The sequence below is a fragment of the Drosophila nasuta genome, chromosome 2R, assembly GCF_023558535.2.
Source record: "Drosophila nasuta strain 15112-1781.00 chromosome 2R, ASM2355853v1, whole genome shotgun sequence".
In the NCBI taxonomy this organism is placed as follows: domain Eukaryota; kingdom Metazoa; phylum Arthropoda; class Insecta; order Diptera; family Drosophilidae; genus Drosophila; species Drosophila nasuta.
Genome location: NC_083456.1, coordinates 32201513 through 32223088, shown reverse-complemented (window position 1 = coordinate 32223088; position 21576 = coordinate 32201513). Strand labels below are relative to the sequence as shown.

The 21576-nt window shown below is 38.8% G+C and overlaps 7 protein-coding genes across 7 annotated transcripts; 1 reads left to right on the top strand and 6 right to left on the bottom strand.

Moving 5' to 3' along the window:
• Positions 1-647: 647 nt before the first annotated feature.
• Positions 648-1004, bottom strand: LOC132785222 (protein new-glue 3-like). The gene has a single exon (XM_060791216.1). The coding sequence runs from the start codon at positions 1002-1004 to the stop codon at positions 648-650; it is 357 nt and encodes a 118-aa protein (XP_060647199.1).
• Positions 1005-2334: 1330 nt separating this feature from the next.
• Positions 2335-2691, bottom strand: LOC132785221 (protein new-glue 3-like). The gene has a single exon (XM_060791215.1). It carries the CDS (start codon positions 2689-2691, stop codon positions 2335-2337), a length of 357 nt encoding a protein of 118 aa, XP_060647198.1.
• A 2403-nt stretch (positions 2692-5094) lies between these two features.
• Positions 5095-5589, bottom strand: LOC132785220 (osteocalcin 2-like). Its single transcript, XM_060791214.1, has one exon. The coding sequence runs from the start codon at positions 5587-5589 to the stop codon at positions 5095-5097; it is 495 nt and encodes a 164-aa protein (XP_060647197.1).
• Positions 5590-8306: 2717 nt separating this feature from the next.
• On the bottom strand, positions 8307-8801 carry LOC132785219 (osteocalcin 2-like). Its single transcript, XM_060791213.1, has one exon. The coding sequence runs from the start codon at positions 8799-8801 to the stop codon at positions 8307-8309; it is 495 nt and encodes a 164-aa protein (XP_060647196.1).
• A 2357-nt stretch (positions 8802-11158) lies between these two features.
• On the bottom strand, positions 11159-11822 carry LOC132786427 (uncharacterized). The gene is made up of 2 exons (XM_060792947.1): positions 11595-11822; positions 11159-11549 (listed from the first exon to the last, which is right to left on the bottom strand). The coding sequence occupies exons 1-2, from the start codon at positions 11806-11808 to the stop codon at positions 11341-11343; spliced, it is 423 nt and encodes a 140-aa protein (XP_060648930.1). The 5' UTR covers positions 11809-11822; the 3' UTR covers positions 11159-11340.
• A 79-nt stretch (positions 11823-11901) lies between these two features.
• On the bottom strand, positions 11902-12342 carry LOC132787137 (keratin, type II cytoskeletal 2 epidermal). Its single transcript, XM_060794039.1, has one exon. The coding sequence runs from the start codon at positions 12324-12326 to the stop codon at positions 11970-11972; it is 357 nt and encodes a 118-aa protein (XP_060650022.1). The 5' UTR covers positions 12327-12342; the 3' UTR covers positions 11902-11969.
• A 5276-nt stretch (positions 12343-17618) lies between these two features.
• Positions 17619-18390, top strand: LOC132786591 (keratin-associated protein 19-2). Its single transcript, XM_060793152.1, has one exon. It carries the CDS (start codon positions 17770-17772, stop codon positions 18247-18249), a length of 480 nt encoding a protein of 159 aa, XP_060649135.1. The 5' UTR covers positions 17619-17769; the 3' UTR covers positions 18250-18390.
• Positions 18391-21576: the final 3186 nt, after the last annotated feature.

The following is a 21576-nucleotide window of genomic DNA, read 5'->3' as shown; positions in this document are numbered from 1 at the left end:
TCTGTCCGTATGAAACACTGGATCTCAGAAACTATAAGAGATAGAGCTATAATTTTTTTTCGACAGCGTTTGTTCTGTTTGCACGCAGATCAAGTTTGTTTTAAATTTTTGCCACGCCCACTTCTGCCCAAGCAAATTAAAAAAATCAAGCTAGATTAAAGCTAGATTTGCGATTTTGGTATATACAATAATAACTATAGTAGCTATGATTCCTGAAAATTTGGTTGCAATCAGATAAAAATTGTCGAAGTTATTAAAAAAATACTTTTGTATGGGCAAAAACGCCTACTTACTAGGGGTCTTAGTTGGTTTGGCTGACAATCTCGTGTATTGTGCCGTCTATGGTATATTTTGAATGCGGTACTTTATCGATATACCAAATATACCACTGAGTATATTTTTAGTATTTTCGGTATATTTTGAAAATAATACCGCAATATTTTGCCTTTATTAAAAATGGGTAGCGGGTATCTCATATTCGAGCACACTCGACTGTAACTTTCTTACTTGTTCTTATATAAAATTAACACCCCCAGTTGATATAAGAATTTGAAGTTAACAAATTAATGCTGAAATCATTGTTTATTGGTACAAGAAGAAGTGATTTTGTTTAGCTCTCAACACAATTCTTTTCCTGCTAGTACCGTCTAGCCTCTGTTTGTGCGCCTTCTCCTCACAAGAGCCCTCAGCCTGCGGATTCTCCTTCTCTCACGGGCGGCCCTCAGACGTTGCAAACGCCTCAGACGTCTCAGCTGCCTTCTCAACCGACGAAGAGCCTTGGCAGCAGCACTAGAACTAGAGCTAGAGCTGGAGCTGGAGCTTGAAGTGGTGCTGGTGGTGTCACTAGACGATTCAGTCGTAGTTGTGGTATCCGAAGAAGATTCTGTCGTCGTGGTTGTTGTTGTTGTCGTCGTCGTAGTTGTTGACGAGCTGGTACCTCCTGTCTGCTGCACCAGACAAACAGCCAGGATAACACAGCTCAGAATTAATGTTAGGGCCTTCATGTTCACACTGAATCGATGACCAAGTATGATTAGCTATTAATTTATCTGATCTTTATATACACAGCTCACATACTGGATTGTAATTCTCGGCAGCTGTCTCAATATGTAATAGAATCATTTAGTATTTACTCAATTGTTGGCCGTGAAAGAATTTTTCGTTAATGCACAATGGGAAGCAGTCTTTCTCACAACTTATTTTACATACTTATTTTTGTTTTCAATAAAATTGGATTTTCCAAAATTAGTTAGTACGTAATGTTTTTGTTCCGGTTTATTAGGATCACAATAATTTGCTACAACGCGTAGACGCAAAATATCTTTGGACGTCAATTAAAAATAAATAAGAAAGCTATAGTCGAGTGTGCGTGACTGTGAAATACCAGTTACCCATTTCCCATAAGATCTAATTATTCCGGAATTGGTATAAAAATATATCAAATTAATATACTGAGAAAATACTTAACAATACAGAAGGTTATAATTAATATATCTATAAACCATTTTAATCAAAATATGCCATAAATTGTCAAAACAACTAAAACCCGACAGCAGAAACTGTTTTCATACCCGATACCCATAGAAGGTAGAAGAGTATTACATAAAACTTTATACCGGCAAGAAATGTATGTAACAGGTAGAATGAGGCATCATCTGTGTTCTTGATCAGCGTGAACAGCCGAGACGATCTAGCCATGTTCGTCTGCCCGTCTGTCTGTCTGTCCGTCTGTTCGTATGAAACACTGGATCTCAGAGACTATAAGAGATAGAGATCTAATTTTTTTCGATAGCATTTGTTATGTTTGCATGCAGATCAAGTTTGTTTAAAATTTTTGCCACGCCAACTTCCGCCCCCGCAAATCAACAAATAACTATCGTAATATTAAGGCTAGAGCCGCGAATTTTAGTATATATGTATGTTACAATAATAGCTATAGTAATTGTGATTCCTGAAAATTTAGTTACGATTAGATAATATAGCAAATATACAATTTATCATAGTTTTAAGTATTTTTGTGGCATATTATTTTGGTACATTTTGAGAATATCACCGCAGTATTTTGGTTTTACTCAAAATGGTTTGCGGGTATCTCACAGTCGTACTTTACTCGTGTCAATACTTAATTATTATTTTTTCAAGTAAGAGCATTTCATGAACGACGTGATCTGCATACATCTCTAAAAAAAATAGTAGAATAGAATTCCTTTTTGCTCAACTAGTAGTGGCTACAAAAATTAACTTCACAAATTAATGATGCATTCAATATTTATTGGTACAAGAACAAATGATTTTGTTTACTTCTCAACACAATCTTAATCATGGTAGTACCGTCTAGCCTCTGTTTGTGCGCCTTCTCCTCACGAGAGCCCTCAGCCTGCGGATTCTCCTTCTCTCTCTGGCGGCCCTCAGACGTTGCAAACGCCTCAGACGTCTCAGCTGCCTTCTCAATCGACGAAGAGCCTTGGCAGCAGCGCTAGAACTAGAGCTAGAGCTGGAACTGGAGCTTGAAGTGGTGCTGGTGGTGTCACTAGAAGATTCAGTAGTAGTTGTGGTATCCGAAGAAGATTCTGTCGTCGTTGTTGTTGTTGTTGTCGTCGTCGTAGTTGTTGACGAGCTGGTACCTCCTGTCTGCTGCACCAGACAAACAGCCAGGATAACACAGCTCAGAAGTAATGTTAGGGCCTTCATGTTCACACTGAATCGATGACCACGTATGATTAGCTGTAATCTGACTTGATCTTTATATACCCATCTCACATACTAAATTGTAAGTCTCGACAGCTGTCGCAATATGTAATAGAATCATTTAATATTTACTCAACTGTTGGCCGTGAAAGAACTTTTCGGCAATGCACAACGGGTTGCTGACATTTTCTTACAGCATATTTTACATATTTTTGTTTAGAGCAAAATTGGGTTTTCCAAAATAAGTTAGTACGTAAGGCTTTTGTTCCGGTTTATTAGGCTCACAATAAGTATAGACGCAAATATCGCTTTGTACGTCAGTTGAAAAAAGCATATGTTCTTCACAAAAGGTGTTTCTCAAAACTTCAGCATTTTAATAGCTTGTTATTTTTCTTGAAAAGTTAGTTGTCTGAAGGATTTGGCGATGGCATAACGAACAGATATAGGAGCAGCTAGTGTATACAAATTGAGGTATTTATATAAAAGTGCAACCCCGCCTAAGTTTTAATAATCCAATTTAAATAATTTAAAATACGTCTATAAGTTATGCTTAAGTAGACAAAATAACATCAAAAAAATTTTAATAACATTATAAGTGGTCCTAAAAATATTTCTGAAATAAGGACTCATTCTAAAAAAAAAACTTTAAAAAAGAATTTTATCAAACGCACCGACTAGGGAACATTAACAACGTTCCCTGCAAAATTTCGTGTTAAAGTCTGATGTTCTCACAATTAGCAAAGTAGATAAAATCGATACGATTTATTCAGCATGTGATCAGATATGAAATTCATATTGAAGTAAGTTTTATATATACTCTTCCATTACTTTATTTTGATCTAGTAATCTTCTTTGAACGAATCTGAAATGCATAAATAACCCCTTCATAGCTGAAGGTCTACCGGCAGTCTTAAGCTCCATAATTTATTAATCAGAAATAATAAAATGAGAAGATAAGAAAATATATTCTTATTATTTTAATAAGTGTATGACTTTCTGACATGTCAAAATATATGTAGCAGTCAGAAAGGAGTTCATCCGAACACATTAAAAATGTATTTTTTTAATAAGTAACAAGTAAGAAAATTACAGTCGAGTGTGCTCGACTGTGAGATACCCGCTACCCATTTTGAATAAAAATAAAATATACCGAATATACAAATATACTAAAAATATACCAAATGGTATATTTGGTATATCGAATACCGCATTCAAAATATACCAGATTATCAGCCAAAGCAACCCATACAAAAGTATTTCTTCTATAACTTCCACAATTTTTATCTGATCGCAATCAAATACTATAGTTATTATTGTATACACCAAAATTCGCAGCTGTAGCTTGAAAATTACGAAAATTTGAAACAAACTTGATCTGCGTGCAAACATAAATGCTGTCGAAAAAAAAATTATAGCTCTATCTCTTATAGTCTCTGAGATCTAGGTGTTCACACGGACGGACAGACAGACAGACGGACATGGCTAGATCTTCTCGGCTGTTGACGCTGGTCAAGAATATAGATGAATAGAATGGTGAGATAATATGGCCATTTCAGTCTGTCTGTATGTCTATCCACATGAACAGCTCAAAGACTATAAGATATATAATATTATATCACTTTGCACACCCACACAAAACGAATGATAATAATGATAATTTTAAAGTTATGTTCAGATATCCACAATAATACCTGAAATCTTTATGATTCATCAACATTTGGTTGCAATGAGATGGAAAATGTAGAACCAAACTTCGTGGCACTCTTTTGTGTGCTGATCAAAAATAATAATAATATAAATATTTGGTATATTTTTTTAATATTTTTGTAGAATGGTATAAGTCAGTGATGAACAAAAATATACCAAATAATTATATTTGGTATTTTAGATCAGCACATATATGAATATCACAAAGTCTGTTTCTAAAAAGACTTAAATATACCATAATGTGTATTTTAACAATATACTAAAAAATACCAAATAAAACTGTAAGTAAACATCGACAGCCGTATAGGCTTTTTCAAATATAACATAATTTTAGGGATAACTTACAAGTTTGTTATCGCATTGAAACCAAATGGTGTTTTTTAACACTAGGCATCCGTAATTTTGTGGGTAGCACAATATGCTTGTTATTTGTTTTGCGTGGGCGGGCAAAGTTTTAAATAAACTTGATCTTGATCACTTCAATTGATCCTCTATCTTTTATAGTATATGAGATCTAAACATTCATACGAACAAACAGACTGATGTCCCTTTTCTATTAATCAAGAATATAAAGAGAGAGATGCCTCCTTCTGGATCCTCCGGTTAATAGAGATTTTTAATACCCTTCCACCCTCCAGTATAAACAACTCTAGATGACAAACTGCTGCTATATTCTATGTTTATTGCTTTACAATTTCCCTAACCTCTGCGATTCCTCCTCCTGTTGCTGTTTCTCCTGGAAGCAGCTGCTCTCCTGGCTGCCCTCCTCCTTGCAGCAGCCGCACGCTTGCGACGGAGTTCCCTTTGTCTAGCGGCCCTCAGACGCTGTAGGCGCCTCAGACGAGCTATCCTCCTCCTCAACCTAGCAATAGTTGCGGCATCCGAGCTGGAACTAGAGCTAGAACCGGAGCTGGAGGAGCTAGAGCTAGCAGTTGTGCTGGTGGTGGCGCTAGAAGATTCGGTAGTGGATGTGGATGTGGGATCGGAGCCTGAGGCGCTGGATTCAGTTGTTGTTGTCGTGGTTGTGGTCGTCGTGGTTGTGCAGTCAGCAGCCGAGGCATTTGCCGTCAGGGAGCAATCCGTGCAACCAGTCGGAGTGTCGGGATCCGTCGAGGTGCATGCCACACCGTCGGCCCTCTTCACCAGGCAGATGGTCAGGATGGCACAGCCCAGAATCAAAGTTAGAACTCTCATGTTTAAGCTGAGTCGGAAGACAAGCTATGATTAGTTGCAGATGAACCTACTCTTTATATAGGCTAATATATCTCAGTTAGATCTCTGATAGTGAGTGGAAAGTTCCTCTGCAGCTGTCACAATAACATCGATGATATTTTTGTTTAGAAGCTTACATAGAACCTGCGTCACAGAACGCGTCGTTAAGAGTTCGAGCAATTGCCCTTCAATAGAGAGTCATTTAATATTTACACAACTGCTGACTTTTGGGCAAAGCGCTCTTCCAATTTTACACAACATCTGTGCCAAAAATAGTTAGTCTGAATAGCCTCTATATTCGCATTAGACTCAAAAAAAGAGAACAAAAGCGCACGCGCTACCATTGTTTTAAAACTAAATCAAAAGAAACACTTGTTTTCGGTAGCGTCCTACACAAAATTCACAATAACAACTGAAGACTGTGAAGACACACTTTATTATCGGTTGCCTTTTAGTTGTCTTTAAGATTTGAAGATGGCATAGTAATAAAAATAGCACAAATGACTAAATATAGCTTCTTCAATATAAAAATATGTATTAAAGTCGAGTAATAACATGAAAGCGTTCTTCAGGTAATAAATTTTGTTTATTCATTTTATTTATGATAACTTTCACTTCTTCTGAAACAAAATATCAAGTAATATCGAAAATAATAATAGTTTAAGGTCTTTATGTATTAAAGCACATTCACAATTTGTTGAATTCGGCGACCCTAATCCTTGTTGTACTTTTTACAACAAGTCTCGTTTTTTACACAATTAGCAAAGTAGATTAAAACAATACGATTTATTCAGCATGTGATCAGATATAAAATGCATATTGTAGTAAGTTTTATATATATTTTCCCATTATATTATTTTCATCTAGTAATCTTCTTTTAACGAATTCTAAAGGAATATCTGAAGGCCTATTGGTAGTCCTAAGCTCCTTCATTTATTGATCAGAAGTAATAAAATAAGAAAATAAGAATATATATTCTTACTATTTTAATAGGTTTAGCATTTTTGCTTATAATTAGATCTTGATTCTAATTTTCTTGGAAGTTGTATAATTTTTTTTAAATTCCAAATAAGTTTAGCTCAGACCTTCTTTATATCAAATTATGGGATTTGTTTATCTTCCCCCCAATTATTTGCAGAACTTCTATTATACATTTAATAAAACTCTGTTATGACTTTACAAACACATTAGTATGTACACATATTCTTAATAATTAACAAGTTAGAAAGCTACAGTCGAGTGTGCTCGACCGTGAGATACCCGCTACCCATTTTGAATAAAAGCTAAATATTGCGGTATTATTTTCAAAATATACCGAAAATACTAAAAATATACCAAATGGTATGTTTGGTATATCGATATAGTACCACATTCAAAATATACAATAGACGGCACAATATACCAGATTGTCGGCCAAAGCAACAAAAACCCCTAGTAAGTAGGCGTTTTTGCACATACAAAAGTGTTTTATCTGATCGCAACCAAATTTTCAGGACTCATAAATACTATAGTTATTATTGTATACACCAAAATTCGAAGCTCCAACTTTAAAATTACGCTTGTTATTCGATTTTTTTGATTTTCGGGGGCGAAAGGGGGCGTGGCAAAAATTTGAAACAAACTTGATCTGCGTGCAAACATAACAAACGCTGTCGAAAAAAATTATAGCTCTATCTCTTATAGTCTCTGAGATCTAGGTGTTCATACGGACGGACAGACGGACATGGCTAGATCGTCACGGCTATTGATGCTGATCAAGAATGTATATACTTTATAGGGTCGGAGATGCCTCGGGTATAAAAAGGGACAAATCGTGAGATGTCTTTTTGTCTGTCCATATAAACACCTCAAGACTATATAAGATATGACATCATATATGATAACACTTGTTATTGTTGCGATTTAAATTTTTCCAAGCCCACGCAAAAGGAATGACAAGCGTAATTTGAAAGCAATGTTCTGATACCCACAATAATCTCTGAAATTCTAATGATTTACAAAATTTGGATGCAATGTGATGAAAAATGTAGAACCAAACTTCGTGGTACACTTTTGTGTGCTGATCTAGAATACTAAATATAAATATTTGGTATATTTTTGTATATAATTGTAGAATGGCATAAGTCAGTAATGAATTGGCTGTTGAATTGCTAAGTTATGCCAATATGCAAAAAGTACTCAGGTATGCCAATATACAAAAATATACCAAATATCATGAAGTTTGTTTCTAAAAAGACTAAAATATACCATAATATGTATTTTAACAATATATTAAAAAATACCAAAATAATAACCGTAAGAACACATCGGCAGCTGTATCGATTTCTTCCAATATAAGATTTAATTTTAGGGATAACTTACAAGTTTAAAGACATCAGTTATTTTGTGGGTAGCACAATACAGCTTTAATATTATGCTTGTCATTCGTTTTGCGGGGACGGACAAAATTTAAAATAAACTGATCTTGCTCTTTTCAAATTGATCCTTTATCTTTTATAGTATATGAGATCTAGACGTGAGATCTGTCCGTATAGAGATAGACTGATGTCCCTTTTCTTCTAGTCAAGAATATAAAGAAAGTTGGTTCCTTCTGGAACCTCCAGTTAACAGAGATTTTTAATACTCTTCCACCCTCTAGTATAAAGAACTTTAGATAACAAACTGCTGCTATATTCTATGTTTATTGCTTTACAATTTCCCTAACCTCTGCGATTCCTCCTCCTGTTGCTGTTTCTCCTGGAAGCAGCTGCTCTCCTGGCTGCCCTCCTCCTTGCAGCAGCCGCACGCTTGCGACGGAGTTCCCTTTGTCTGGCGGCCCTCAGACGCTGCAGGCGCCTCAGACGAGCTATCCTCCTCCTCAACCTAGCAATAGTTGCGGCATCCGAGCTGGAACTAGAGCTAGAACCGGAGCTGGAGGAGCTAGAGCTAGCAGTTGTGCTGGTGGTGGCGCTAGAAGATTCGGTAGTGGATGTGGATGTGGGATCGGAGCCTGAGGCGCTGGATTCAGTTGTTGTTGTCGTGGTTGTGGTCGTCGTGGTTGTGCAGTCAGCAGCCGAGGCATTTGCCGTCAGGGAGCAATCCGTGCAACCAGTCGGAGTGTCGGGATCCGTCGAGGTGCATGCCACACCGTCGGCCCTCTTCACCAGGCAGATGGTCAGGATGGCACAGCCCAGAATCAAAGTTAGAACTCTCATGTTTAAGCTGAGTCGGAAGACAAGCTATGATTAGTTGCAGATGAACCTACTCTTTATATAGGCTAATATATCTCAGTTAGATCTCTGATAGTGAGTGGAAAGTTCCTCTGCAGCTGTCACAATAACATCGATGATATTTTTGTTTAGAAGCTTACATAGAACCTGCGTCACAGAACGCGTCGTTAGAGTTCGAGCAATTGCCCTTCAATAGAGAGTCATTTAATATTTACACAACTGCTGACTTTTCGGCAATGCGCTCTGCCAATTTTACACAACATCTGTGCCAAAAATAGCCTCTATATTCGCATTAGACTCAAAAAAAAAAGAGAACAAAAGCGCACGCGCTACCATTGTTTTAAAACTAAATCAAAAGAAACACTTGTTTCCGGTAGCGTCCTACACAAAATTCACAATAACAACTGAAGACTGCGAAGACACACTTTATTATTGGTTGCCTTTTAGTTGTCTTTAAGATTTGAAGATGGCATAGTAATAAAAATAGCACAAATGACTAAATATAGCTTCTTCAATATAAAAATATGTATTAAAGTCGAGTAATAACATGAAAGCGTTCTTCAGTTAATATATTTTGTTTATTCACTTTATTTATGACAACTTTCACTACTTTTAAAACCCAATATCAAGTAATATCGAAATTAATACTAGTTTAATATCATTATGTATTAAAGCACATTCGCAATATGTCGAATTCCGTATCCCTAATCCTAAAACCTTTAGTCCCAAAACCTTAACCCGTCATTCCTTTGCTAATGTTTCACTTTTTACAGCATAGTATCTTTGTTTTTGCTTTAAGTTTTGACGTGGCAACTGTCTAACCAAGACCCAGTCCAAGGCCCAGTCCAAATCCACCGCCACCACCGACGCCTCCTCCGAAGCCACCGCCACCTCCACCGAAGCCGCCTCCGCCACTGCCAGGACGCCCAGGTCGTCCACCTCCTCCTCCACGACCACCTCCACCACGGCCACCTCCACCACGTCCGCCACCTCCACGACCGCCGCCACCTCCACGTCCGCCTCCCCGACAGCGTGATCCACGGCCACCACGACATCCTCTACGGCCACCTCCACGACCGCCAGAAGATCCTCCTCCAGAGGAACTTCCTCCAGAAGAGCTGCCTCCACCTGAAGAGCCGCTTCCTCCGGAGGATCCACTACCTGAGGAGCCACCACCTGAGGAGCCTCCTCCTGAAGAGCCTCCACCTGAGGAGCCACCACCTGAGGAACCACCTCCTGAGGAGCCACCACCTGAGGAACCACCTCCTGAAGAACCTCCACCAGAGGAACCTCCACCTGAGGAACCACCTCCTGAAGAGCCACCTCCGGAAGAACCACCGCCGCCAGGACCTCCGCAGTTACGGAAAGGACATCCACCAATAGCATTTACATTGGTATTCTGAACTGAAATCTGACGTGCTGTGCGATCAACTGCAGCATCTGCGGGACGATCCGCTGGACGAACCACTGAACTATCCACATCAACGGGTTCCTGAGCTCCGACGTCCACCGAAACAACGCCCAGCAACAGCGAGCTGAGCAGCAGGAGAGCTTGGCACTGCCAAGCTAAAGTGTTCATCTTTCCGTTTCTAACTAAACTCGATGCAGTTCGCTGGCATTTATATAGCGACTCTCGAACTAATTACAAGAGCTAATTGAAAGAGTAGTGTGTTGTGTTTTTTTTTGTTTTTGTTCGCTTTTAGATTTGATTTTATCATTTACATTAGATTTATGGCATTTAGCCGAAAAATCCCAGAGATTGTGGAAAGAAACCAGGGCTGGCAAAGCGACGTCTGCCAAGAAATCGCCGACTGCGAAAGCCTCCACCACCAAAACCCGGACCGGGACCGAATCCTCCTCCGCCGCCACCGCCTCCAAATCCTTCTCCAGGATTTGCGGGGGCGGAAGGGGCGTGGCAAAAATTTGAAACAAACTTAATCTACGTGCAAACATAACAATTGCTGTCGAAAAAAATTATAGCTCTATCTCTTATAGTCTCTAACATCCACTGATTCATTCGGATAGACGGACAGACAGAGAGACGAACAGACGGACATGGCTAGATCGTCACGGCTATTGATGCTGATCAAGAATATACATACTTTATAGGGTCGAAGATGCCTCGTTCTATACATTTCCTGTCGGCACAAAGTTATAATACCCTTCTACGCTTTGGGTAGCGGGTATAAAAATAGCACAAATGGATAAATATAGCTTCTTCAATAAAAAGTATATATTAAAGTAGAATAATAACATGAAAGCGTTCTTCAGTTAATAAATTTTGTTTATTCATTTCATTTATTATAACTTTTACTACTTCTAAAACCAAATATTAAGTAATATCGAAAGTAATAATATTTTAATATCTTCATGTCTTAAAGCACATTCGTAATATGTCGAATTCCATATCCCTTATCCTAAAACCTCTAATCCCAAAACCTTAACCCGTATTTCCTTTGCTAATGTTTCATTTTTTACAGCATAGTATCTTTGTTTCTGCTTTAAGTTTTGACGTGGCAACTGTCTAACCCAGTCCAAGACCCAGTCCAAGGCCCAGTCCAAGTCCGCCGCCACCACCGACGCCTCCTCCGAAGCCGCCGCCACCTCCACCGAAGCCGCCTCCGCCACCTGAAGAGCCGCTTCCTCCAGAGGATCCACCACCTGAGGAGCCACCTCCTGAAGAGCCACCTCCGGAAGATCCACCTCCGGAAGAACCACCTCCGGAAGAACCACCTCCGGAAGAGCCACCTCCGGAAGAACCACCGCCGCCAGGACCACCGCAGTTACTGAAAGGACATCCACCGATTGCATTTACATTGGTATTCTGAACTGTAGTCTGACGTGCTGTGCGATCAACTTCAGCATCTGCGGGACGATCCACTGAACTATCCACATCAACGGGCTCCTGAGCTCCGACGTCCACAGAAAGAAAGCCCAGCAACAGCGAGCTGAGCAGCAGGAGAGCTTGGCACTGCCAAGCAAAAGTGTTCATCTTTCCGTTTTTAACTAAACGCGATTCTAACAATTCGCTGACATTTATATAGCGACTCTCGAACTAATTGCAAAAGCTAATTGAAAGAGCAGATTGTGTTGTGTTTAATTTTTTGTTCGCTTCTAGATTTGATTTTATCATTCACATTAAATTGATGGCATTTAGCCGAAAAATCCCAGAGGTTGTGGAAAGAAACCAGGGTTGGCGAAGCGACGTCTGCCAAGAAATCGCCGACCGCCAAAGCCTCCACCACCAAAGCCCGGACCGGGACCGAATCCTCCACCTCCTCCGCCGCCTCCAAATCCTCCGCCAGGACCAAATCTGCCAAAGCGTCGACCGAAACCCAACTGTCTGGCCAAGCGTACAGCCGCTAGCTCCTGCTGCTCCGTTGCCTGATTTACATCCGCCAGAGTCAGTTGCTTCATTTCCGCTGTGGGGTCGCCCAGTTGGGTGCTGCTCGAGAGCAGAGCACAAGCACTTAGCACTATTAGATACACGTACAGAAGAACACTGTGCATTGCCCTTGACTATGAATGAAACGTTTCTGGTCATAACGAAGTCCAAAACAGTCTTTATATAAGAGTCCAGCTAGAACTGAGAGAGCGGAGAGCGAGAGAATGCCAGTTAATTCTTAACGAGCTACTGACCCTTTCGAGCAATTAAATTTCCTGAGCATAATCAAATGGCCAAGAAAAATCCCCTCCAGCTTATTGTCGTTGTTGCAGTTCTCGTTGTTGTTGTTGTTGCTTCTCTGCGGTGCTTCTGGGGGAATCAACAATAACAACGTTGCCGCATGGCAAAACTAACCTGTTCAGGGAGCTGAGTCGCTGCTAATTATGTCAAGATGGAACAAGAGCAAGAGCACGAGCAAGTGGAAGTGGAAGCGGCAAAGTACATAGACCGCTAATCCTATTATATACTCGCGTACGTATACGTAATTTCATTGTCAGCATTACGGCAATTCTAATGCTCATTAAGAGATTGCGTTAGCTCAGGCCACATGTGAGTTGCTCTTGTTGTTTCACAATTCGCAAACAACAACAACAACAACGAGAAGAAGTCGCACTTGTATTCGTATTTATAAGCCATAAATAACGTGTAAACAAAAAGGCAGGCACAACAAGCATACGCCCCGTAGGCGAAGCCACTCTTGGATGATGCGGAGCAGGAGCAGAAGCAGGAGAGTAGCTACAACAGCATCGCGGCCAAATTATAAGCCTATAAAAGGCAATAAAAAACTTTGCGATATCAAATTACAACGCCCTCATAAAGTTATAAAAGTTTCAAGCGTATCCAGCAGCACGTTTCTGCCCCTCGCTCTCCGCACGCCCCTCGCATTTGTCTGAGCTCTTAGCAGGCCTAATATTTTCAATAACAAATCAATCAGCTGCTGCTGCTGTCGTTGCTCCTTGGCACAGCAGCTTGGTCAAACAAGGATAATCCGTTAGAGCATCCCCAACAGCTGGCTGGCTGGCTGGCTGCCTTCTTAGGGGCGTTGCCATGACACACGTTGGGTGCTGCTATAGATTTATTGGGACACGCATTCGATAAGAAATAACAAGACTAAATAAAGTAGCGTCATGGCATGAACGCAAAGGCAAAACCAAAGTGAAGGCCACGCTCCAACACCCTTTGCCTTCTTCTACTTCTTCGTTCTTCTCTCTTTTGGCTATTTACGGCTTTGTTATCAACTTTTTAATGTCGCTCAAGAATTTTGCTGAACTGTATTTCAGGCATTTATTTTTTGCTCAGGCCAAAAAAGTTTCTTGCGCCAATGTTACTTGCATTGCTCAAAGCCTGTGAAAGAAGAAAGATGCCTTTGCTTTCGTTCTTTTCTTCCTGCTTTTATTTTCTCTCCCCTTTAAAGCGAAAGCTGCAAAACTTTAGGCCAAGTGGAAAGAGTACGATAATGGGTCAAGGGATAACAAAAGGCGTAAATTTAAAGCCGAGTTAATTTTTTAACAATGCAATCGGCTTGTCAAAAGCGAGCAATTTTATAGCTGGCGTTTAATCTTTATCGACATACGGCCACTTGATGCGATTAACCTTTTTGTTATAAAGCGCAACATTTATTAAATTGTTTCCTTGAATGTGCTCGAAAGAGTAATTGTCTCAAATCCATTTGAGGTAAATAAGTACAATATACTCGTATTCAAAGGTAAATGGTAATCGATAGCCAGCAAGTGAAATGATTTAGCATCCAAACTGAAAACTGCAAGCGTATTGTGTATCAATGAAAATCACGGGCAACGCCTCTTCTGGCAACAACTAAGTACTATAGAAATCTTCACCTTGCCACTTGCCACTTTGGCAATCGATAGCAGCAGCTTCGACCAAGTTCTAATGGCCACAAAGTTTGAGTTGCTGTTGCTGCTGCTATTTGGGCAGCCAATTTATATGAATTCGCCAGCAAGCCATAAAACTAGAAGTGCTTTGGTTAGGGCCGGACTAAACTTTCGGCTTTCAGCCTTCAGCTTTCGGCTTTCGACTCCCAAATGAAATGGATACTTTATATGTGAGAGGGGCGGGATAGAGAGCGAGAGAGTTTTGTATTAACTGTCTAACTAAGCGTAAACAACAACAACAATAGCCTGGTCTATAATAATAACGCAAACTTATTGGCCAACAAGACAAACTCCTCTTCTGGCTGTCCCAGGACAACAGCAAGGGAAACTGAAAGCCAGCTGGCAGCTGGTCAAGTGGCTGTCCGTAAAATGCCAAACTGGGGCACATCATTCTAAGCGCAACGGGCAATACAATTAAATTAATTAAAAATGTGCATTTTAAAATACAATTGATAAATGTTTTGTGTTGTTCTTTTTAGGAATTTTAACGCTAAACACTACCGAGAAACCGGTTTAAGGTTCGACAACCCCAAACCAAGTGCAGACAAAGCATTTGTCAGTTTAGTTTGAATTGTGTCGTGTCTTGAAATTACCTTTGTCTCGTACAACACGAATGTCATTCAACAGACTGCGGCGCGTATGCGTAATGTCTTTACCAACAAATTGTTTAAATTTAGAGCTTAAATGCTACTTATTACTTATTTAACTTGTATTTTGGCATTTTTATACCCGTTAGCATTAGAGTGGAAAGGTATTTTGACTTTGTGCCTCCAGGAAATGTATAAAACAGGAAGAGAGAGGCACTGCCAACCCTATAAAGCATATATATTCTTGATCTGGGTCAACAGACGAGACTATATAGTCATGTCCGTCTGTCTGTCCGTCCGTCCGTCCATGTCAATCCCTAGATCTCGGAGACCACATGAGATAGAGATACGCTCTTTCTTCTATGGTATATTTTGCATATATAGTAGGGTATTAATTTTAATATATACCAAAATCTTGTACCGCAAATATACTAAAAATATACCGAGTGCTTCATTTTGTATGTTGGTATAGTTATATACCAAATCCAGCTTTTGGTATACCGTGGTATTAATTTCAAAATATACCAAATTAATATACCGTGAAAATACTAACAATATACTAAATATTTCATTTGATATATTTATATTTTAATATAACAAATGTAGCAATGGGTATACTTTTAGTATTTTTGTGGTATATTAATTTGGTATATTTTTAAATTAATACCGCACTGTTTGGCTTTCATTATAAATACCAGGTATCTCACAGTCGAGCACACACCTACTTGATTAACTGGTATTTTGCTATTTCGTTATGTTTGCCAAATAATAATTATTTGTCTATTAGCTTATTCGATTTTGTTTCTTTCATTAATGATGTCAAAGCGACGTATGAGTAATGTTAAATTTAATCAGCTTTCATTTATTTGTATAATGTGCTTATGCTTGCTTATTCTATCGACATTTAACTTAATTTGTAATATTTCATATTGCAGGTAATTTCATTTGAGCAACAAACGATAATTAAAAATATGTTTAATGAAGTTACTTTGTATTTTATTTATGCTAGTTTCCATTAATTAGGAATAATTGCAATAACTATTTCCCTTAGGCTGCGAAAATTATGGCCACAGTTGTTGCAAATTTATGCAGCACATTTTTCCTGTGTTGTTCTTTTCATTCATTCGTTTTGTGTGTTTGTGCAGGCGTTAATTTATTCAGTGTCGCGTAGAGCAGAGAAAATAGTCTGGACTGATGTGCAGACTGATTTGATGTTGACGGCATTAATTGACCCACTTTCGGGAACTGGCTTAAGTGCTTAAAAATTTGACTAAGCGAAAGATCGTTTTGCATAAATGAATAAATATCGCTGCGGCTTGGCTTTGACTTGGGTTTTAGAATTCTTTTTTTTGTAGTTCTTGCCACATGCGGCATGCAGCATAGAGCCATCATCGAGCATTGTTAATGGTCAGGCCGCGCATAAAACAAACAGCTAAACAGCCAAACAAAGACAAACAAACAAACAAACAAAACTGGTAAATAGCCAAACAACAACAACAAGAGCAGAAGCAGCAGCAACATCGTGGAGAACAACAACAATCAACAAACAGCAATTCACACTTACGCACCCAAACTTGATGCTTATGACGTGTGCGTGTGCGTTGCGGTGCGGTGTGTGCTGCGGTGCGGTGTGGTGAGCGGTGTGCTGTGGTCGCCTGGCGCTTGGCCTTAGGGGTCTTGGCCTGGTCAATAGCATAACTAACCTTCAAATGAAATTAGCACATTTGCACAGCTTACCTGACCGCAGACAGAGCGACAGAGAGAGAGAGTGAGAAGAGTACACTGAGAGAAAAAATCTAGATTGAAAATTTTTGCAATTTTTAATTGTTGATTTTTTTGATCTCCAAAATAGACAAACAATTATTAGGTTAGAAAATTTTTGAATTTAAGAATTGAAAACATTTTATTTTAAGATTATTTTTAAGATTAATATCTTACTTCTACTTCTTACTGAATCTTGAAATAAGATTTTAAGGTTGAAAGAATCTTAAATCAAGATTTTTATTTTTTTATTTTAAGATTAAAAACATCTTATGTTAAGTCTAAAATCTTGCTTAAAGAATGTTTTATGCTAGATTGAAAAGAAGATTGCCAATCTTGAGTTAAGAACTCTTCGAGCTTTAATAAATATGTTTGAAACAAGATTTTTAGGTTGAAAACAATTTTTAGACAAGATTTCTGGTATAAAAAAAAACACGAAATCGTTTTTTTATTTGTTTTATTTTTAACAATAAAAATTTCCGATTTTTTGATCTTGATTTAATATTTTACTGTATTTTTTTCAACATTAAGTTTTTTCCATTCAAGATTATAATATTGAATTTTAAGAACTGAAAATCTAAAATTTTGTTTAGTGTTTAAAGATAGACCTTCTGGGTTCAATTTTGACATCATATAATTTAGATTTTCTATCTTGATTTGAGAATAAAGCTTCTTGCCTTAATTTTAACATCGTCTAATCTTGATTGAAGATTTCATTCTTGATTTTAGTACAATTGTTTTCTTTCAGTGTAAAGTAACCTGTGCGCAAAGTGAAATGTTTTAGCTCTTTAAACAAACTTCCTCCTCTCTCTCTCCTCCCTTTGGTTACAGTGCCCATTCGATTTCATGAACGCCACTTAGCGTGCGGCCTAATGGCATTGGCTGTAAACTGGCCAACGACGAAAAGTTGCCCATTTCGTGGCAGCGATATGAATTGGCCTTTTTTGTTCCATTTGGAGTCGAGTTGCGTTGCGTTGCGTCGCATATTTAAATAGTTTGTTTTATGACGTTTACATTAGCGTCTCATTTCGCTAACAAGCAGCAGCGAAAAAAGAAACAAAAGTTTCTATTTAATGCGCAAAGTTCTAAGGCTATAAATGGCCATAACATTTGCTGGCCAGGTCACAGTTGGCTGCACGACACCGCGAGTCACAACCACACAAAACTACAACGATAACACCGCCAACACAACCGCAATTCCAACTGCGACTTCGACTTTCAGGTAGCAAAAGGTAAACTAGGTAAACAACTTAAGGAGTCGCAACACGATGCGGAACTGCGCCTTATTTGGATTATATGCGCTGCTAATCGTCGCCGCCTGCTGCTGCCAAGCAACAGTTGGCAAGCCGCTGCAGGATGATGATGACGATGCCACCGTGGAGCAGCTGCAGACACAAAGAGCAAGAGTCTCAAGACAACTGGCTGGCTTTGGTGGCTATCCTGGACTGGGCTACGGCAGCGGACTGGGAGGCTATGGCACAGGCCTAGGCATAGGAGGAATTGGAGGCATCGGAGGCATAGGAGGAATTGGAGGAGTTGGAGGCATTGGCGGAGTAGGAGGCATAGGAGGAATTGGTGGTCTAGGAGGCTTGGGATATGGTGGCTATGGCGGCTACGGAGGCTATGGAGGATACGGTGGATACGGAGGCTATGGCAACTATGCAGGATATGGTCTGCGTTATCCTTACTCCTATGGCAGCGGACTGTATGGACGTGCTTATGGATACGGCGGTTATCCGCTCATTTAAATGTCGAATCGAAATAAATGTTACACACATAAAGCTAAAGGTGTTTCACTTGGCAAACGCATATTTAACAAGTAAGAAAGTTACAGTCGAGTGTACTCGACTGTGAGATACCCGCTAACCATTTTGAATAAAGGCAAAATATTGTGGTATGATTTTCAAAATATACCGAAAATACTGCAGAAATACTAAAAATATACCAAATGGTATATTTTATATATCGATATAGTACCGCTTTCAAAATATACCATAGACGGCACAATATACCAGATTGTCAGCCAAAGCAACTAAGACACCTAGTAACTATGCGTTTTTGCCCATACAAAAGTATTTCTTTAATAACTTCGACAACTTTTATTTGATCGCAACCAAATTTTCAGGAATCATAACTACTATAATAATTATTGTATATACCAAAGCTCGCAACTCTAGCTTTAAAATTAGGCTTGTTATTCGATTTTGCGGGGGCGGAAGTGGGCGTGGCAAAAATTTGAAACAAACTTGATCTGCGTGCAAACATAACAAATGCTGTCGAAAAAAAATGATAGCCTTATCTCTTATAGTCTCTGAGATCCAGTGTTTCATACGGACGGACGGACAGACGGACAGACGAACATGGCTAGATCGCCTCAGCTGTTGACGCTGATCAAGAATATATATACTTTATAGGGTCGCAGATGCCTCCTTCTACCTGTTACATACATTTCCTGCCGGCACAAAGTTATAATACCCTTCTACCCTATGGGTAGCGGGTATAAACAGTGTGCGTCCAGTGTGTGCTTTCTTTATAGCTATGCGAGTTCGTGCTCATGGAGAGAATCTTGTTTCCTTTGACACGCTTAATTGCAGTGCAATTCACAACGATTATCGCTTTCGTTCATTAAAAGCTTCAGTCTGTATCTCAGTGTTTCTGTGTGTGTGGCGCACCTCATTATTTGCTTACCTCAACGTTAACAAGTGCACTCGGTTGTGCACACACACACACACACACAGAGAGAGATGTGGCACACACATCGAGCGATAACTACAGCTTAAGCAAATAGCACTCTGAGCATGCCACGAGGCAAGTACAAAGTAGTTGAGAACAGTCTGAAAGACAGACAGAAAGACAAACAGACTGAACTGGATTCTTTTTAGATTTTAATTACCGATACTGCGGCAAAGCGGCAGCCAGTCAAGTCCAAGTTTTAGTGCCATTTAATTAGTATGACTGTAGACAAGCTGCATTACTCATACGCACCGTTGCACCACTTCGCACTTCTCTCACTTCCTCACATCCTGTGTGTTGGCAAACAGTCAGAGTCGGTCAAAGCGTCAGACCGTTTGATAAACAACTCGGACTCAGAGATAGACAGAGATAGAAAGAGAGCGAGAGAGAGAGATGGGAGTATTAGTAATGCTTTGATGCCTCTACTGAATGGCCAAATGGGAACTGCACAGAGAAATGGCGAGAAACCAAGAAACAGAGAGTGAAAACAGAGATATTAACATAGATATAGACTTGTGAAACAACTAGAGATGGAGATAGTTATAGTCAGAAATACGCATCATAAAATGCGAAACGAGGTCAGAGTTGTTCTTAAAATTAAAGATTGCCAAATATAAACTATATGAACAAATATGCAGAATTCCAGAATCAAAATAAAATACAAAATTAAAACAGATGCGAAAATACGAAAAAGGCCTAGAAATTTAAGAACCTAAAGATAAATTTATTGAAATCAAAGAAATGCAAAAATTTCATAACAAAACATATTTTAAATATAAATGAGTAAAGCAAAAGCGACAGAGAGAAAAAACGTGCTAAGATCAAGTATAAAATCTTGAATCAAGATTTGAAAATTGAAACAAGAATGAAGGAAAGAAAAGGAACGGAAAGGTCAGCGTTTGCGTAAATGAAAGATACAAAACTAAATATGCAAAATACTAGAATGAAAATAAAATGCAAAATTAAAGAACAGATGCGAAAATAAGAAATAGGCCCAGAAATTTACGAACCTAAAGTTTGTTAAAAAATTTATTGAAATCAAAGAAATGTAAAAATTTTAAATCAAAACATAAGTAAGCCAGAAATATGCCTACACAAAAAGAAAATAAGTGCTAAAATCAAGTATAAAATCTTTAAAGAAAAGGAAAGGAAAATAGGTCAGCGTTTACGTATATCCAAATATATAAAAATGAATATGCAAAATATCCGAATAATAATAAAATGCAAAATTAAAAACACATGCGAAAATAAGAAATAGGCCTAGAAATTTAAGAAATCAAAGTTAAAGTTTGTTTAAACATTTATTGAAGTCAATAAAATAGCTAAAATTGAAATAAATATGCAAAAATTAAGAATCAAAACAAATGTTAAATAAAGATGAGCAAACAAGAAATGTGCCCATAAATTTAAAAGCCAATAGAGTCATAAATTAAATGAAGCCAGAAACGAAAGTTAAAGTCTGATAGTTAAATAAGATCGATAAAAATAAATGCAGTTTCAGAACTTTATATGAAGTGACCATTTGAAACATAATAAATTTTACTGTGCCACTTTAATCATCCTAATAAAACCAATGGAAGCTGCTTTAGTGCCTTAACGACCAAAGTAAAACCTCAAAAAAGAGAAAAATGTAATGCGAACAGAACGATCATTCAATCAAAATGATCGCTGCTTTGAAAACAGACCAGCATAAGCGCCTTCAATTCCTTTTTTATTCTCTGTTTTCTGTTTTTTAGTTTTCTGTTTGCCACATCAATTGCATTTTTCTTAATGTACTTTCTGAGAAGTTTTGCACTGCCCGTCTCCCCTCTCCCCCTCTCTCGGAACCATCAGCTCATTGCTTTAACTGACCAGAAGCCATGAATAGCCCTATTCATGTGTTTAAACTTTTTATGTGCACGTATTTGTTTTTCACAGCTTTCAAATGCTCTGCCCCCTCCTCACCTCTGCCTCTGTTTGACTCGGCTCGGCCGCACTCTGTTTAAAATAGCAATCAGATAACACCTTTTTTTCTATTCAGAGACCAGCAGCTGCCCCCGCTCCCCGCTCCTTCGCTCACTCTATGAGCTGTGATTCCATTGAAAATATATCCGACTCTAGCTTTTTTTTTTGCATTGCATTTCCGGGCGAGAAGCTGAATGCAAAAGCAAAACTAAGCTGGCATTGCGTGACTCTCACTGGACTGGTTGAATAGTTGAGAGCGAGAGAGAGAGAGAGAGAGCCAGCTGCTAGGCAACATAAGCTTTATGCATTTTTACGCTTTGTGGCCTCCGAGTGACGCCTCTTGCCGCTCTTCTTGCTCCTTCAGTTGTTGCACCTCGATGTAACGTGTTTGTTTACCT

Bases quoted from the DNA above. Each gene is read 5' to 3' on its own strand.
- LOC132785219 (XM_060791213.1), bottom strand. From the start codon at position 8,801: ATGAGAGTTCTAACTTTGATTCTGGGCTGTGCCATCCTGACCATCTGC.
- LOC132785222 (XM_060791216.1), bottom strand. From the start codon at position 1,004: ATGAAGGCCCTAACATTAATTCTGAGCTGTGTTATCCTGGCTGTTTGT.
- LOC132786591 (XM_060793152.1), top strand. From the start codon at position 17,770: ATGCGGAACTGCGCCTTATTTGGATTATATGCGCTGCTAATCGTCGCC.
- LOC132785220 (XM_060791214.1), bottom strand. From the start codon at position 5,589: ATGAGAGTTCTAACTTTGATTCTGGGCTGTGCCATCCTGACCATCTGC.
- LOC132786427 (XM_060792947.1), bottom strand. From the start codon at position 11,808: ATGAACACTTTTGCTTGGCAGTGCCAAGCTCTCCTGCTGCTCAGCTCG. The intron at 11,550-11,594 runs GTGGTCCTGGCG...GCTCTTCCGGAG, and splicing joins ATGTCCTTTCAGTAACTGCG to GTGGTTCTTCCGGAGGTGGT.
- LOC132787137 (XM_060794039.1), bottom strand. From the start codon at position 12,326: ATGCACAGTGTTCTTCTGTACGTGTATCTAATAGTGCTAAGTGCTTGT.
- LOC132785221 (XM_060791215.1), bottom strand. From the start codon at position 2,691: ATGAAGGCCCTAACATTACTTCTGAGCTGTGTTATCCTGGCTGTTTGT.